This window comes from Condylura cristata, unplaced genomic scaffold (genome assembly GCF_000260355.1).
Source record: "Condylura cristata isolate star-nosed mole 26May11 unplaced genomic scaffold, ConCri1.0 scaffold00008, whole genome shotgun sequence".
NCBI lineage: Eukaryota > Metazoa > Chordata > Mammalia > Eulipotyphla > Talpidae > Condylura > Condylura cristata.
This window is the reverse complement of record NW_004567109.1, coordinates 38,314,627-38,330,948: the sequence shown is the minus strand read 5'-3', so window position 1 is coordinate 38,330,948 and position 16,322 is coordinate 38,314,627. Positions and strand designations below refer to the sequence as shown.

The 16,322-nt window shown below is 35.3% G+C and overlaps 1 protein-coding gene across 3 annotated transcripts in view; it reads right to left on the bottom strand.

Annotated features, from left to right (window-relative positions):
• Nucleotides 1-16,322, bottom strand: part of LEPR (leptin receptor) — a 118,534-nt gene that overhangs the window by 37,611 nt on the left and 64,601 nt on the right. For 2 of the 3 annotated variants that reach the window (XM_012722384.1, XM_012722382.1), the window contains exons 1-3: nt 16,086-16,115; nt 3,276-3,335; nt 1,175-1,492 (exon numbers count right to left, since the gene is read on the bottom strand). In XM_012722384.1, the coding sequence (XP_012577838.1) occupies nt 1,175-1,492; nt 3,276-3,315 (358 nt within the window). In that variant the 5' untranslated portion in view covers nt 3,316-3,335; nt 16,086-16,115. Of the gene's footprint in view, nt 1-1,174; nt 1,493-3,275; nt 3,336-16,085; nt 16,116-16,322 lie in introns of those variants that run through there. The other variant, XM_012722383.1, reaches the window with a different exon arrangement.

The following is a 16,322-nucleotide window of genomic DNA, read 5'->3' as shown; positions in this document are numbered from 1 at the left end:
CAAGTAAATAGGTGATCTATAACTTAAAAAGCAAGAATAACAATAGAAAAATCATGACTAACTTTTAACAGTAAACTTAAGCCAATACTAACATTTCCCCAAACCTAATGGATTTCTGTTAGTAAGTCCTATGAAGTAAACAGCCTAACTGACAGATTAATGAATTCAGATATTAAGTGGCCACCACTTAACATATTAATTTTAGCGACAAAAATTTAAACTCACTTACCTGTAACTAGCTAATAGGCTTAACTTGTAAGCAAGACTAAAACCTACATAGCATCATAATCATTCCTCTTAATAACTAAAGCACTTTTATATATATATATATATAATGATTTCAATTTACTGGAGTGCTGCTTCTATTCAATCAGTGATGGTGTTTGCCACCCAGGAGAAGTCTGGCAAAGTTTGGAAATAGTCTTTGATTGTCAGAAGTGACAATGTGCCCCTAGAGGCATCTGGGGGGTAGAAGTCTGTAATAGTGCGAAACATCCCACAGCACAGAACAGACATCCCCAATTCAGCAAGAATGATCTAGCCTAAACTCTCAAAAATGCTGGGGTTGAGAAATTTTGATTAACCTACAGGAATGTTATACTTACATATGATTTATTTTCACAATGCAGTTCTCTTTATATGGCCAAGTCAATTGATTCTTTTTAGTTTTTCCAAAAGGCTTGGTAACAATTTTGTTTCTTAGATTTCCAGGAGAAGAGTTATTCACTACACTAGCTATTTTCAGTATGTATTAAACAACAAATAAACCCTTGATTTAAAATATATGTTGGTTACGAGATTCCATACTTGCACAAAATATATTACCCACAAATGCTTTAAAATATATTTATTTCAACACCATTATTAGCCATTTGATATATAAGAAAAATAAGTAGCTTTTCTAGTTTAAAGCCTATTTAGAAATCTAAAAGAAGCATACTTAAAGGAAAAAAGAGTTTCTTCATTAATTTTTATTTTAATGTATTTTCATGGAATATAAAATAATTTAGGGCTTAATAGTTTGGTCACCTGATAAATCTTAATTGTGTAACTAATATGAAATGATGACATATATTCAAAATCATATCCATAAGGTACCTATTTCAATATTTAAAAAGAAAACATTTTATTCAACATTAAGTAACAGTTATGCTTAGAATATTAAAACACTTACCTGTTTGTTTGAAAGCTAAAGAATTTACTGTTGAAACAAGTTTTTTCCCACCAATCTCTGCATGCACAGAACAGTTTTGATCTTCTTCATTCCAAAAACAACAACAAAAAGTTGTTTGGGATGTTACATTAGAGTAAATAGTAGTTGAATTAAATTTAGCTTCAACAACAGCTTGAATTCCATTCAGATTCGAAATATTCTTTGAGATTCCAGCAGGCAAGAAGTCATAGGTTGTATTTGGTAGCATGCAAGACAACTTAAATGTCCAGGGAGAAATTGGATAGGCCATGTTAAGTGCAGTTACCATATACACAAATTCTGTTAAGACATTAAAACGACACATACATAAACAATTATTTTGAAGAAGATAAAAATAGCAGGTTTCTAAAACTAAACTTTGTGGAACTCTGTTTAATCGCTGTCTAATTCAGAGTTCTGCATTTCTACTGTACAACATGTTATACTTGGAAAGGTGCATTCATTTATAGAGATAACTTCATCTTGTAGCATTTCTTTATGAGAATTTATTTATTTTTCCCTATTAATTATTTTTATTTATATTTTAAGGAAAGAAAATCATACAAATTTCAATTTCCTTTCCTAAAAAAAATATTATACTGAACTTCCAACATACATGGGGTATAATGTGAACATGCAATACATTTTGTAAAAAAATTAGACAAGACACAGAGTAAGGCAAGATGGCAACCTCACCGTGACCAGCTGTCAAGCAGGAATGAAAATAAGTCCTGATTACCCTCGGCACCAGCAGCAGTAAAATGGGCCACATCAAACAACTATCTTAAAGCATTTATTCTCTGATTCAAAATGGAGCTTTGTACTGTGTTTGCAATAAATCCACATATTCTTCTCTTTCTGATAACTGTAATTGCAAAGTTTCCCTACTGCTCCCCTCAATCTGCCTGTTCTGTTCCCCACTCTGTCTATGGTGAATCCTCTTACCTACTGCACCTCTGGCCTATACCCCAGTTCTGTATGCATAAATAAATAAATCTTTAAAAGAAAGAAAAATGGGTCTTCTTGGGTCTCAAGACTGCCAGCTTTCATCCTACAATGCAAACCATCAACCTTCCTGAGTCTTCATATTGCCAACTACAGATCTTAGGATCTCTCAGCCTCCACAGTCATGTAAGTCAATTCCTTATACTAACTCTCTTTCTACATATATGTACATATAAATTTTTTCTGTTCTATTTCTCTGGAAAATTCTAACTAATAGTGCTAGTATTTACTACATTTTATAAATTTCTAAAAATCATATAGGATCAATAAAGTCAAATAACAAAATGGTTCAAGTATATGAATTAGAAAACACATAAGAAATACAAGCGGCAAATAAATGAAATTGAAATAATATGCTATATATTTGTTTATTTAACATTACAAAAAACAGTAAAAGAATAATAATATGCATAGCTGGCAGAAACACAAAGGAATCAGGATTCATATATTCATATTGGGATTATAAATGGTACAAAGCTCTGTGGAGATTTCAGTTATCCATCAAATTTTTAACATGCATATTATTTAATATAGAAATTCCCCTTTAAGAGTTAATCACCAGAAATATTCTCCAAATTTACAAAGACATATGTCACAGGTTTCAATGAAGCATAATTTTAACAAAAATAAAGAAATGTTTATCAGTGAGGTTTGGACAAATGAATTGATAATTGAAAGTACATTTATATTGCTCATTGTTGTATGATCAATAAACATTTAAGTACACTAGTAACTACTGACAAGAAAGATAGTCATGAAAAATGAAAAGCTACTGAGTAGAAAAAGAAGATGCAGAACAATACATATAGACTATATGTTTTTTGCAACTATGATCTGAATTATGTATCAGATATGTGTTAGAGTCTTGAAAGAGTACACACTGGATCATTTGCAAGTGATTAAAAGGGTTTTTTTGTTTTTACACGTACACTAGCTACTGTTCAGTTTGCATTTTTAATCATGAACATAAAAATTTTTAATTGGGGAACAGGAAATTCTGTTACCCAATAAAAGAAACAGCATCTCTGAGGGTAAAATTTCTACCTCATTTAAAGACTTTACAAAGCAAATAACTTACCCCAGTGTAACAGAGCCACACAGAATTTTTTACAAGTCATCTTACTTCAGAGAAATATACCTGAAAAACAGTAAATCACAAACATATACACACACATTCACATACAAAGCTCACATATATGCAAGGAAAGTATAAAAGAAAAAGGGTTATAAACATGTCTATAAAATGTAATTTTCTACAATAGTTCAGGTCAATAACTGCAAGCTTTAGATTAATTCCTGTGTACATGCTATCTTATGTAGTTAAGATATTGTGTGTGTATGTATAATGTATGTATGTATAATGTATGTATGACAATCAAAAATGTTCACTGTTCCTTTATGGCATGAAAAACTAGGAGAGATAATGATATAATGAGATAACTGAATTTAATCTTTACAAATGCACAGTCAATCTAACAGTATTAATATAAACATCTTCATTGTTTTTCATACTTAGCTTTTAAATTTCTCTTATTTTCTTAAGCACCTGTCTTTACTATGATACTACAAAGCCAAATAGTCAAAGTACAGGTAATAACAGTACATTGACTTCCAGTATGCTTTTGGAAACCCAATGATCACTGCAAGTGAGGCAACATTCATATTGGAGAGATACAGAGTGATTCAAGAGAAGGATGATGGCTTTATACATACAAATGATATGACGGAGATAACTACAGAGACAAGTGTTCCCATGAATTATGCTGAACTTGAAATATATTGTTTATAAGATAATTTATACTATTATGCCATGAAGTAGAATGGTTAGTAAAGATTTTTGATGTTTCACTAATTTTTCATACCTTAACTTGGCAATTCTATTTACTACATGAAAGTTACCCAGGTAACCTAAGGTTAAAAGCTCTTGAAATAGGTGTCAGGAATCTAGGTTGTTTCAGTAACCAGCTGTAGGACTGATAGGGACTTTGACTTCCACAGATTCCTCATCCACAAATCAGATTGACAGGTTGTCTCTACAATCCCCTTCAGAACTGCTTATGATTCTGAGAAACTCTGTTTTAAAATAGAAACCACAGGGCCTTCCCTGGTGGCGCAGCGTGTTAAAGCACAGCACTAAGAAGCTTAAGCCACTTCCACATGAGTTCGATCCCCGCCTGCACGAGAGGAGATCCACATAGGCGGCAGACCTCTCCTGGCCCGCCTGCTGCTCCCATCAGCAGTGTACTTCGTCAGTCAGGCTGTTCTGCTCCCCATTCTGTCTGTGGTGAATCCTCTCACCCTCCGCATCTCTGGCCTGTACCTCAGTTCTGTATGAATAAATAAGTCTTTTAAAAAACATAAAAACCACAGCTTTCCTAACAAGAACATTATAAAATATTAAGTGAGAAAAATCATATCTAAGAACTGGTACCACATGATGAGAAAACAGAAAAATGTGTTTATTCTCAACTTGCCTGACTTAGAGAGGAAACAGATGAGTATAAACATTTTGTAGTCTGGTAAATTCACTTTTCAGGTTATCAGGTTTTATTCAAAATTTTGGTTTATAAAAACTGTGCAAATGCCTCCTATCTTTATGATGCCTGCTTCTAATAAAAAATTATTTTTCTCATAAAATAAACGCCAGGATAACTTTCATAATTAGGATGTGCCAGGTACCCAACAAATCCCTAGACTGAACTGATTAATGACTAGTAACTCCATCCAACAACTGACTTGTCTGACTTCTAATTCATCTGAAATGCTGAATTAAGTAACTGGATCAGTTACTTTACAAACTATGCTGACTGAATTCTTGCAGTCAAGGCTTATACTATGTAACAGAGAAACAATCACATATGTGAAAAGCACAAGATAGCAGCCTTGAAGAGACTGTGAAAGGCAGTAAACATCTTACATAGACTCCAGTAGGGAAATATTTATATATACCCCAAATTAAACCAAAAGGAATATAAAGTGGTTTACAAAAACAAATAATGCCCAAAAAATGAGAGAAAAGGCCCTCCCTGGTGGCGCAACATTTAAAGTGCAACACTGCAAAACAGCAGCAGCTGCCTCAGTGTGAGTTCAATCCCCAGCCCCAGAGGTGATTCACCTGGTGTAACATACGTCTCCAGTCTCCCCCGCTGCTCCCCTAAGCAGCGCACTTCATCGATCTGCCTGTTCTGCTCCCCACTCTGTCTCTGGTGAATCCTATCACCGCCCCTGCACCTCTGGCCTGTACCCCAGTTCTGTATGCATAAATAAATAAAAAATGGACTGAAAAGAAATTTAAATGTGAAAAAAATAAAAGGGAAAACCAGTGGTTTGGTGACTAAAAGCGTGGAATATATAAAACACCACTGATTTGAATTCATTTCAGAAGGATAAGCAGTTAATTTGCTTTAAGCTTTCCTACAGCCAAATTATTCAATTACAAATTCATAGAGTACTCAAAATGAAACCAACAATCTAGAGGATTGAAAGACTAGAAAGAAATTTTGCCTCACTTCATAAAATAACAGTAATATCCTTAGGAATAGCCTTGACTATACCAGAGACTCACAGGAATTTAAAAATTCAATAATAGCTCACCCCTTCTCTGCCAACACCCTGTCCAAAGTCGCCAATGTCTTCTCCCTGAAATGCCAGAACCCCTGCACCACTGTGTCAACTTGCACTGGAGAGCTTGTCTGGGAATTCTAGCGGAGGAGCACAGCTCCTGGTTTACACTTGACTGAAGAACAGCTGTCTCTACTTGGGCAAGGCCATCCTCTTCCACAGAGCACAGCTTTTGGAGGGGTGCATGCTGGTGCAGTGAGGGAGGAAGGGAACACCTGTTTAGGTGGCCAGAGCAGCCCAATCAATGCTGGTGAACAATAGGGTGACAGATGTCACAGCTATCACACCCTCACATCCCAATTCAACCTTTTGATGCATCAAGCAGAACGGTTTAACACACAGGGAAGATCACATCTCTTTCCCCAAACACTGCGGTATTTTCTTGTTACTCAATGTAAATGTTCTGTGCACAACTACAAGGTCCGGGATCTCGCTTTCTCTCTATATCATCAGCCACTGTTCTCCCTTTTAGTCAAGTCATCTTTTCCTAGGTAACTTCCCTGATCAGTCTATTGAAAATTACAACATTGTTCCCCAGCCCAACATGTCATATCACTGTTTGCCTTAATTTTTTCTCATTATTTAACACTATTAAATGTGAATATGATTTGCTATTTTTCTTGTTTATTACCACTGGAATGTAACCTCCAGCAGAAGGATTTTTTTGTTTCCCTTTCATGATCTTATCCTTCACATATAGAAACCTGTCACTCACTACTAAGTGCTCCATGTGTATGTGCGTGTATGTATGTATGTATGTATGTATGTATGTAATATATATTTTACAAAAATGAATGACTCAATGGATGAATCAATGAATAGTGAGATATGACTCTTAAAATATCCTTCAAAATAGACTGATGGCTTCACATCAAGATAAAATTGGGGTGGGTAGGGAGCACAATATTTAAAAGCAGCATTCTAATATCCAGATACAGGTCTGACAATCTTCATACCAGAATTTTAGAATTGTGACCCTTAACCATTTTTTGATCATGTAGCTTGTTGAAAGCAATATACTACCAGGAGAAGGCACAGAAACCTAGTAGTGGGACTATAATTTCAAAGGGTTAACAAACTAAACGTATCCAACTTCTCAAGTTAGACATTTGTGATATAGATAAATCAACAGAGTGTACATTCCTTAGATGATCTCCTATAATTGTACCCCCATGAATTAATCATTGATAGATACTAAGCATGAGGAATTTGAGATAAGACTACCTAATAGTCCTCTGGAATGTAAGTATTCTATATTGATAGCTAACAGCATGAATGCATCTTTGTTGAACTAGTTGAGGAAATCTTTATAAAACATATAAAGATTCATCCACAGTCTGAACTAAATGATACAGCTATGACATATGGATGTGCAGACAATAATTCAATTTGCATAATATACCAACCATAATAAGTATATTAAACATATACTAATTATTCAATTATTACTACAAGCTTTAAACAGAATCTGTATTCTGGTGAATTATCATATGAGGCTACTTCTATCACAGAGAATTCTTTGTGTAATTTTTATGTATCAAATTCTACTTAAATATACACAGAATAGTCTCAATTAGTGTTTGAATGAGTGACTGAGCAGACAGGAAATTGTTTACAACTAGCTTCAATGATCTTAAAAAGTCTCCAGCTTTACAGAAAAGCCTATGAGTAAGAAAAGCAATTCTGACAATTCTGTTGCTTTGATGAGCAAACTCAATGAGCTCCATCTGCCAGTAGTTTTGGCTTTTACTTTCTGATAGAGAAGCATCCATCTATATTTCACTTAAATAACATTTAAATATTTTTATCTAATTGTAAGTGAAAACCATTATTTTTTCAAGCCTATCATTAGCAACCTTGTCATTTTTAAGAATGTCTACTTTTATTTCTTCTCATAGGATAGAAATTGGTCATTTATTCCCATTAAGTAACTGTTAAAACCTAAATTACCTTTAAAGTTAAAGGATATCTCCTGTCATACCCGCCTAAGCATTTGTTACTTTGAAAACATAATTACATATACTTTAACTCTCCTGATATGGCTGTAATTGTAAGACTTTGTTAAAATATTGAAAATGCAGAGGAATAAGTTATATGATTCATAGAGCTGGATACCACTAAGTCAATATAGTCAATAGGCATCTGACCTACAAAATAAACTAAAATCTGTACATAAGTCAACCACTTTAATTATTAATCAAATATATTTGTTAAATGTATTATACAAGGTGATTAAAATGTAAACATGAGGAAGAAATCATTTATTTTAACAAATTGTTAACAGTGTGATAGCCAAAGAAAGGGGAGATGCCATTTTCTCTGTTCCATCCTATGAAGGGAGGTAAAGCTAAAAAAGGAGGAAGCAGCACAGAGAGATATAAAATAAAAAATAAGAGATATAAAATAAAAAAAATAAAACCTGGAGGAGTGACATGGAGCAGAGAAGCAAAGGAGATGCCATGCTTGCTTTCCAGCCTTCTACTTATACTAGGTACTTGGGCACATGGAAGGAGATGCTTGAAAGAGACAGAGATGTGGGTGAGACACATGCAGGGAGGCTGCAATGGAAACCTTTATCTTAACTTGTATTTTGATTTTGTTCTTTTCTGTCCAGAGTTGCCTGGCCCCTTCTCTCCCTTTCCTATGGCTTTCCACTAGCAAATGCTTTAGATTTGTCACAAGCTTTTGGGCCTCAATGGGAAGACAAAGAGTGAACTATCCCAACATCATGAAGTAGTTAGTCGAAAACTGTCCAAGAAAGATGACAAAATCAGTAAGCTAAGTTCTCTTCTATCATAGCATCCATTTAAAGTTGTATTGAAACATTAACACAACTCCCATGACATATGAGGATCTGTCCTGACATTTCTGTCATGTTAGGAAAACATGGAAAAAGGGAATGTTTTGACAGCTGGAATAATCCTAATCCCCCTCACTTAACTGCAGACAGAAAGGAACAGTGTGAAGATACAGTCTGACCAATGCACTGGATGGACTTTATAAATTATTCAATAAAATGAACAATAAAGATATTTAATATATATGTTTAAAAGCAGATTCTGAACATGAAAAAGAATACTAAAACCAGCTTCTTTGACTACATTTTCCTTGATCATGATTTCAACAAATTCTTCAATGAGATAAAAAAAAAAAGAGCTCCATCAGAAGGTTTAAATAAAAAATTATAAATTATGAGAAATCATTGAAAAGTAGTTAAATAGGCAGTCTTAGCAGTACAGAAATGTTGGCAATCTTAATAACCGATGAATTATCTTTACATAAAGAACTACAACTAGTAAGAGTGGAATTTAGGAGACATCTAAGCACTTTATTCTCATTATGGAAAATCTTAAGATTCTACAAAGATTTGGAGATTTAACTGCCCCTTGAAGAATGGGAATAAACATAAAACACATTACAAATATTACAAAGCAAATTCCCACAGAACCTATGGTGACTAAAAACATAGATAAGCCAAAGGCTTTCAGTTAATACAACAGAAACTCCTTTCTGAAAACTGATTTGTAAGTTTAGATTCAAAAGACCAAGCTCTTAACCACTTTTTATATGATTTTTATAGAAAGAATATTTTCAAATCCTGTGTGTTCTGTGCCAAAGCTTTGCTTTCCCAAATCTAACCTGTAAGTATTAGTGATACAGTAAGACATTGAGGATACTAGGACTACCACCTACTTTGGGTAGGTCTAATATGATAAGCATGCCCTAAAATTCTAAGAGATAACATTTCAGTAATACAATAGCAGCTACAGTTATTGTGTAGTTATTATGCATATGTCAGTATGTTTACAAAAAACACATATCAGCTATGTAGGTATGTGTGCATGTGGGTTTATTGCATGTGAGAGTATAATTTATTTTCTTTCATCTCCTAAATGCTAACCAGTTTGATTCAGAACTTTTGTTTGTGCATACAGAAATCTAATTGTTAGATTATCTCATGTTTATAGTTTCTTCATTTTCAATGGTTTACACATCCAAATAACAGCTGCTAGTTAAAGTAAAATGAGAAAACACAATTCTGAGAAAAACAAAATTGTTCTATGCCTTTGCAAAACAGATATTTGCTAACAGCTGTTCTTAAACATGAGTTCACATTTTTAAAGCCTATTATAATGCCATTATAGGAGCTCCTGAGAATCATTTTGGCTCAAATCTTTAATTATTATCTAGCATAAACAGATAAAATTCTTATACATCCTATAAACTTTATAGCAATCACTGACACAGGAGTAATGGTTCTTTTCCTCCCTCTCCCTGTCTTTCTCAGTGAGTAGTATACAGTTATGTATACACATTTGTAAGTTTCTACTGTTTCTGGACTCTGCCCACAGTAATTAGCAAAGACTTCAAAATTAATCATACTGCTCCTTAAGAGTGTCTCAGATAAGAAAGTTTTGTTTTCAAGTTTCTCTACACTGGTTTGATTCAATGAGATCCATAGCATACCACAAAACTATTTTCTAATAGTTCTCAAGTGTATGTCTCTCCTTCATTCCCATCTACAGTTCACCAGTGACTCCTCTACTCCCCCTCAGCTAGTTTCATTTATGCCCACAGGGGCTCAGCTTTTAACCTGGCTGACTGGTTCACCTAAAGATTCCAAAGGACAGGCAAATACTCTTCCACACTAACTGAAAGTGAACTGTGTTCATTTTGGCCAGGGAGTCGGGGAGACATGTGTATGTGGGAAGAATATTTTATGGAAGAGTAAATGACTTATAGCTTTCATTCAGTGAGAATATACACAAAAAATTCACACAGTCTATTTTAAAACATATAGAATGTTTACAATGCTAAACCGATTCTAAATTTCCAAATTCATGGAAATTGAATTTGACAGTGATTATTACTACATGGCCAGCGTTTCTATATTGGTGTTTCTTATAAACATAAAATTCATTCAAAAATAGTATAACAATATTTAAATTTGGCATGGAAGCAATGTAGACTCAAGGGTTACAAGAATGGAAAATTTCAGTTTTCATACCGAAACCAATTAAGCAGTAGTAGATGGATAATCATAAATCAGAGCTACTGAAAAAGGGTGTTAAACATAAAAATATGTATTTAAAACAATATCTCTCAATAAAACCCTACACAGGCAGAAATATAATTTAAGAGTCACTCTAAGTTTATGAAAGCTTTAATTCATCAGGAATACATAATAACTTAAGATATAGATATATTAAGATATATATGTATAAAACCTAAAAATAGCATATACATTATAAAGTACCTTTAAAATATAAAAAGTGAATATTCAGAGTATTACACAAGAAGTAACTAAAAGTCACATAGATGGTAGAAGACTTTAACACACTATCCCTAAAGATTGAGCAAAACAAGCTCACACCAAACATAAGGAGAATAAGGAAGGTTGGGAAAACACTAACAAATGACATTGGAACCACATATGGCAAACACTGATTTCTGCTTCCCAGAACTACAGATTTTACATTATTTTCAAGTACAAATGGGGCTTTTATAAATATTGGTCACAGTAAACACATAAAATCCAGTGTACTAAAATCATACAGACCACATTCTCTGATCATCATGTTGTAAAGGCAGAAAATTGCTAGTATATATTAAAATATAACTATACAAGTGACTTATGGTAGAATATTTATCTATCTATGTGTAAACTATGGAGCAAAATGCTATTAAAATCAAAATATATCTAGTTTTAAAGATTTATTTATTTATGCATACAATACTGGGGTACAAGCCAGAGATGCAGGGGCCAGAGATGCAGGGGTGGTGAGAGGATTCACCAGAGACAGAGTGGGGAGCAGAACAGACCGACTGACTAAGTACACTGCTGAGGGGATCAGTGGGCAGGTCAGGAGAGGTCTGCCGCACCAGGTGGATCACCTCCCCGGCCAGCGAATTCATGCTGAAGTGGCCTCAGCGTCTCAGTGCTGTGCTTTAACCCACTGCGCCACCACGGAGGGCCCTCAAAATGTATTTTAAACTGATGATAGTGGGGAAAGGCATATCAAGAGATTCCCACGTATAAAGAAGAATTTATAAGGAATCCAAAGTTATGAATACTTAATAATCAAAAAGGAAGAACAGATGAAAATTAACACGTTTCAGAGAAGGAAGACTGAAAAGTGTTAATCATAATGCCACCATAAGACAAGATCTAGATCCATAAGAGATAAAAATACACACTCACACAAAAAAGTATACACAAACATTAGCAGCAATATTATTCTTAGAAGCCAAAAAAAGTAGAAACTATCCAAAGGCCCAATAACTGATGAAAATAAACAAAAAAGTGGTATATCCATATAATAGCCTATTACTTGGTGACAAAAGGAATTAAATACTGATTCATGTTAAAGCATGAATGAACCTTGAAAATACTATGTTAAGTCAAAGAATCTCATCAGTAAATGCCCCATGATTTTATGTATATGAAATGTCCAGAACAGGCAAATCAATAGATAGAGATCAGTTTCCAGAAATGGAAGGGGGAATGGGAAGTGATTGTGATGGGGTTTCTCTTAAAAGTGATAAAATGTGTCCTGAAGTTAGTAGTGATAGCAGCCCAAATCTGTTAATATACTAAAAAATAGTGAATTACATACTGTAAAAGGATGAACTTTATGATAGAAGAAAACCTTGTGTTCCATATTTCACAGGTGTGGCATGATGGAGATTCTTTGCATTTAGATCTCGAAGTTACTAAGAGCAGCTTCCCTGTGAGTTGCCTTAATCCATATGAAACTTTGTATGAATGAGAAATAAACCTTTATTGCATGAAGTTAATGGGGTAGGGGGATTGTTACCACAGCATAACCTAATGTATCGTTTCTGATAGCAGGCACAATCTGCCAACTAATCATTGTGAGCAATAATGAAATAACAATGGATGCTCCCATAGAGTAGGCCAGAGGAGGATTCCATTTGTAGTATATTTTAGATGGCTACTAGACATCAAAATGGACATGCTAAGTAAGCAGCCAAATAGAGACATTTGAAATTCAGAAAAGAGGTCACAGCTTGAGAGATAATTTTGGAGTAATTAGTACACAAAGACAAAGATTACATGAAATCATCAAAGTGTAGACAAAGAACAAGAGTTTTGAAGAACTAAACCTTACGAGTCTTTAAGGTTAAAACCCCTGAGAGGAGAGGCAAGAACAGCAAAAGAAACAGAAAAGAGCACTATGTACTCTAAATTTCCTTCATAAATTTTTTGTTTTAAAAGTGGAAGAAATAGGCCCTCCCTGGTGGTGCAGCGGGTTAAAGCACAGCACTGAGAAGCTAAAGCCACTTCCTCATGAGTTCGATTCCCGCCTTCCCCGGAGGTGACCACATGGCGTGGCAGACCCCTCCTGACCCGCCCGCTGCTCCCTTCAGCAGTGTACCTGTTCTGCTCCCCACTCTGTCTCTGGTGAAGCCTCTTGCCGCCGCCCCTGAGCCTCTGGCCTGTACCCTAGTTCTGTATGCACAAATAAATAAATCTTTAAAAAAAAAAAAGTGGAAGAAATAGGGGCCTCCCTGGTAGTGCCAGGGGTTAGGCACAGCACTATGAGGCTATCAACAGGCACTGCAGCAGAAGTTCAATCCCCAGCCAGGGAGGTGAGCCACATGGCACAGCAGACCTCTCCTGTCTCGTCTGCTGCTCCCCTCAGAAGAGTATTTCAGATCTACCTGTTCTGCTCCCCACTTTGTCTCTGGTGAATACTCCCACGCCACCACCCCCACCACCTCTGGTCTGTACCCCAGTTTTTGTATGCATTAATAAATAAATATTTTAAAAAAGAAAACAGTGGCTTGATCTTACCAATATGCTAGCAACATACTTATTGAAGAGTGCCTCCTATATTTATATATTAAAAAAAGTTAAATATAAAACTAAGCTTGTTATCAGGAAGGAACAAGCAAAGAGTTCTAGGTATTGGCATGTTCTCTTTCTGCATCATGAACAGAGGAGTATTTGCCTGATAATGATGTGTTATAATGACTTGTGATATTACTTATTTTATTCGTGTTATGTGCTTCTCCCAATAAATACTATAACTCAAAGTGTTAAAAACATTAAAAATTAGTAAGACCAAGTATGTGAAGAGACAACAGATAATATCACTTTGGAATCACAAAAGTTCAAAAAAATATCTGCGAAGGATTATAAATTATAAATAGACTAACTATTAGTTGAAACCCCAAATCTAGCCAGTTGGTGAACATTTGTGCCTTTCTGATTTAATTAAGAGCGGAATTTGTAAATCATATAAAATCTTAAGAATTAGAGCCAACCGTAAGCCCTTTTCTTCATTTTTAACTCCACAGGACACGCTTTTTCCGTGTGTGTGTTTTGGCTCTCGGTATGAAAAATGCGGTACAGTATCTGCCAAGACAATTGCTTTTTTTCCTGGATATTTTGAAGTTCCATTTCCAAGACCGCCCCTGAGATACTGCAGTTCACAAACACAAATCATTTGGTTATATAATACTGATCTAAGTGTGAAGACACGATTGTTTTTTTCTTGGTAAATTCATGGGAGAGTAAGGCCACACATTACAAAAAAGGATCGGGATTCCTGCCAACCATGATGACGTCCCCAGCCATGAATGAGTTGGCAGTGGACAGTGAGCAGATCGCTCCAATATTTTCAGTTTTCCAACAAGCCACTAGGAGTCAGGGTATCGGAGTTCTACTCTTCCCTGTTCATTCAACTACCAGTGTACTTAACACTTTGAGCATCTGTTTCAAAAAGAGATGATCACCTACTTCACCAGAGACTATGAGGAAGGCAAATGCCTTAATTATTGATGACACTTGAGGCCAAAGGCAACAAGGCACTGGAAATAAGTCAAGATATGCTCTTAAAAGAGTATTTCAAATCATCCCACTTTCCCAAACTGCATCCAAATCACATGCTGGGTGGGAACACACTGTTGTATTTTAGATCAAAACCACCCAAAAGGCAGAGAACTTCTAAAACTATCGTAGCTGCTACAGACTACAATTAACAACAAATGCTAGCCTAAATCTTCTGTCAGCTTAAATAAGTCAAGAGTTGTTGGTTGTTTGATTTTCTATCAACAGGAAAAAAAAAGTTCACTGATACTTTATAGTATACTTCTTGTACAACTTTGTGTATATGTGTCAATTCTTAATTTCTGGTTTATCCTTTTAGTTAACCTCTGCTGTTTTCTGGGATTCATTCCAAGACAACTAAAACACATTACTAAAATTGGCATCTCTGCTATTGAGCTTAATTTCAGTGAGGCTCTGAAGAGGTCTAAAACGATTTTTTTACTATTCTGCACACAACTTTATGCTAAAACAGAATGAATACTGCCCACAAGCAATATTTAACAGGAAAGGTACAATTTTTGTTTTCCTCTAAACCAACTTTTAGTTCCTCCAAATATACAATAGTGAAAGGGAATAAGTACTATGCTAAAATCGCATGTTTTTGTTGCAGTGTTGCCAAATGCTGGCTTAAAGTTGAACATAATTCTTTAAGGCAGAAAGAGAAATGATCTGAATATTTATAATAAGCTGTATATTTCTAAAATCTTTTGTAAATGTTTTTCTCTTTAATATTTGGTTGGAAAACCCTTAAAGTATAAACATATGTAAAACAAAATGCCAAGAATCATATAGATTTTTTAAATAGCGTAATATTATGAATCTAGTAATGCTTGTAACATGTTAAAGAATTACATATTTTTAAGTTGGGCAACATCTTAGATCTTATTAACAGACCCTCACAATCTAAAACCAACGCATAATATGACAGAGGAGGTCATAAGAGACTAAACCAACTACAACAAAATGGATAATAAATGACAAATGATACCAAATGCTACTTATTCTGGCTCCAAGCCCAGAGCTCTGGAAGATTATCAGTTCCAAAATAGTTTAATATTTATGGACGTGAATCTTCACGGAGGACACACCACACATCCCACAACTAAAGAATTCCCTCCAAGGCTTACAAGAGCTAGTATCATTTGTTTGCTAACACAAGTCCTGGAAATAGCACCTTAACTAAACAGTTTCTCAGGCAACTTCATCATACCTGGGGTTTCCAAAGGGATTCCTTACTTGGTGTTTCTCACTTGTATAAAGCTCGTTCAATTAGTGCTTTGGTGAGATGGGTTTTGTTTTTGTTTTGTTAGTTTGCTTGGGGAAAGGGAGAAGAGAGGAAAAAACAGAAGCTCTAATCCCAAACACCCTCAAGGCAAGCAATAGATGCTTCCTCCCGGCCCCAGGGCTTACTGGTTTAAGTTGCAGTCCCTTCAGTTTCCGAAGTAGCGAGGAGACCTGGAAAAGAAGTTATCCGTCCTCTCAGCGGCGCCTGGCAAGTGTGCGCCCACGTTCTGTGGGCAGCCCACAGCGATGCGCCCGGATCCTCGGTGCTCAGGGAACCTCCCGAGCCTCCGTCCGCAGCTAGACGTAGAGACCAGACTCTCCCGCCGCGCCTCCCAACCCCCGCTGAAGCTACCCCGGCAGGGC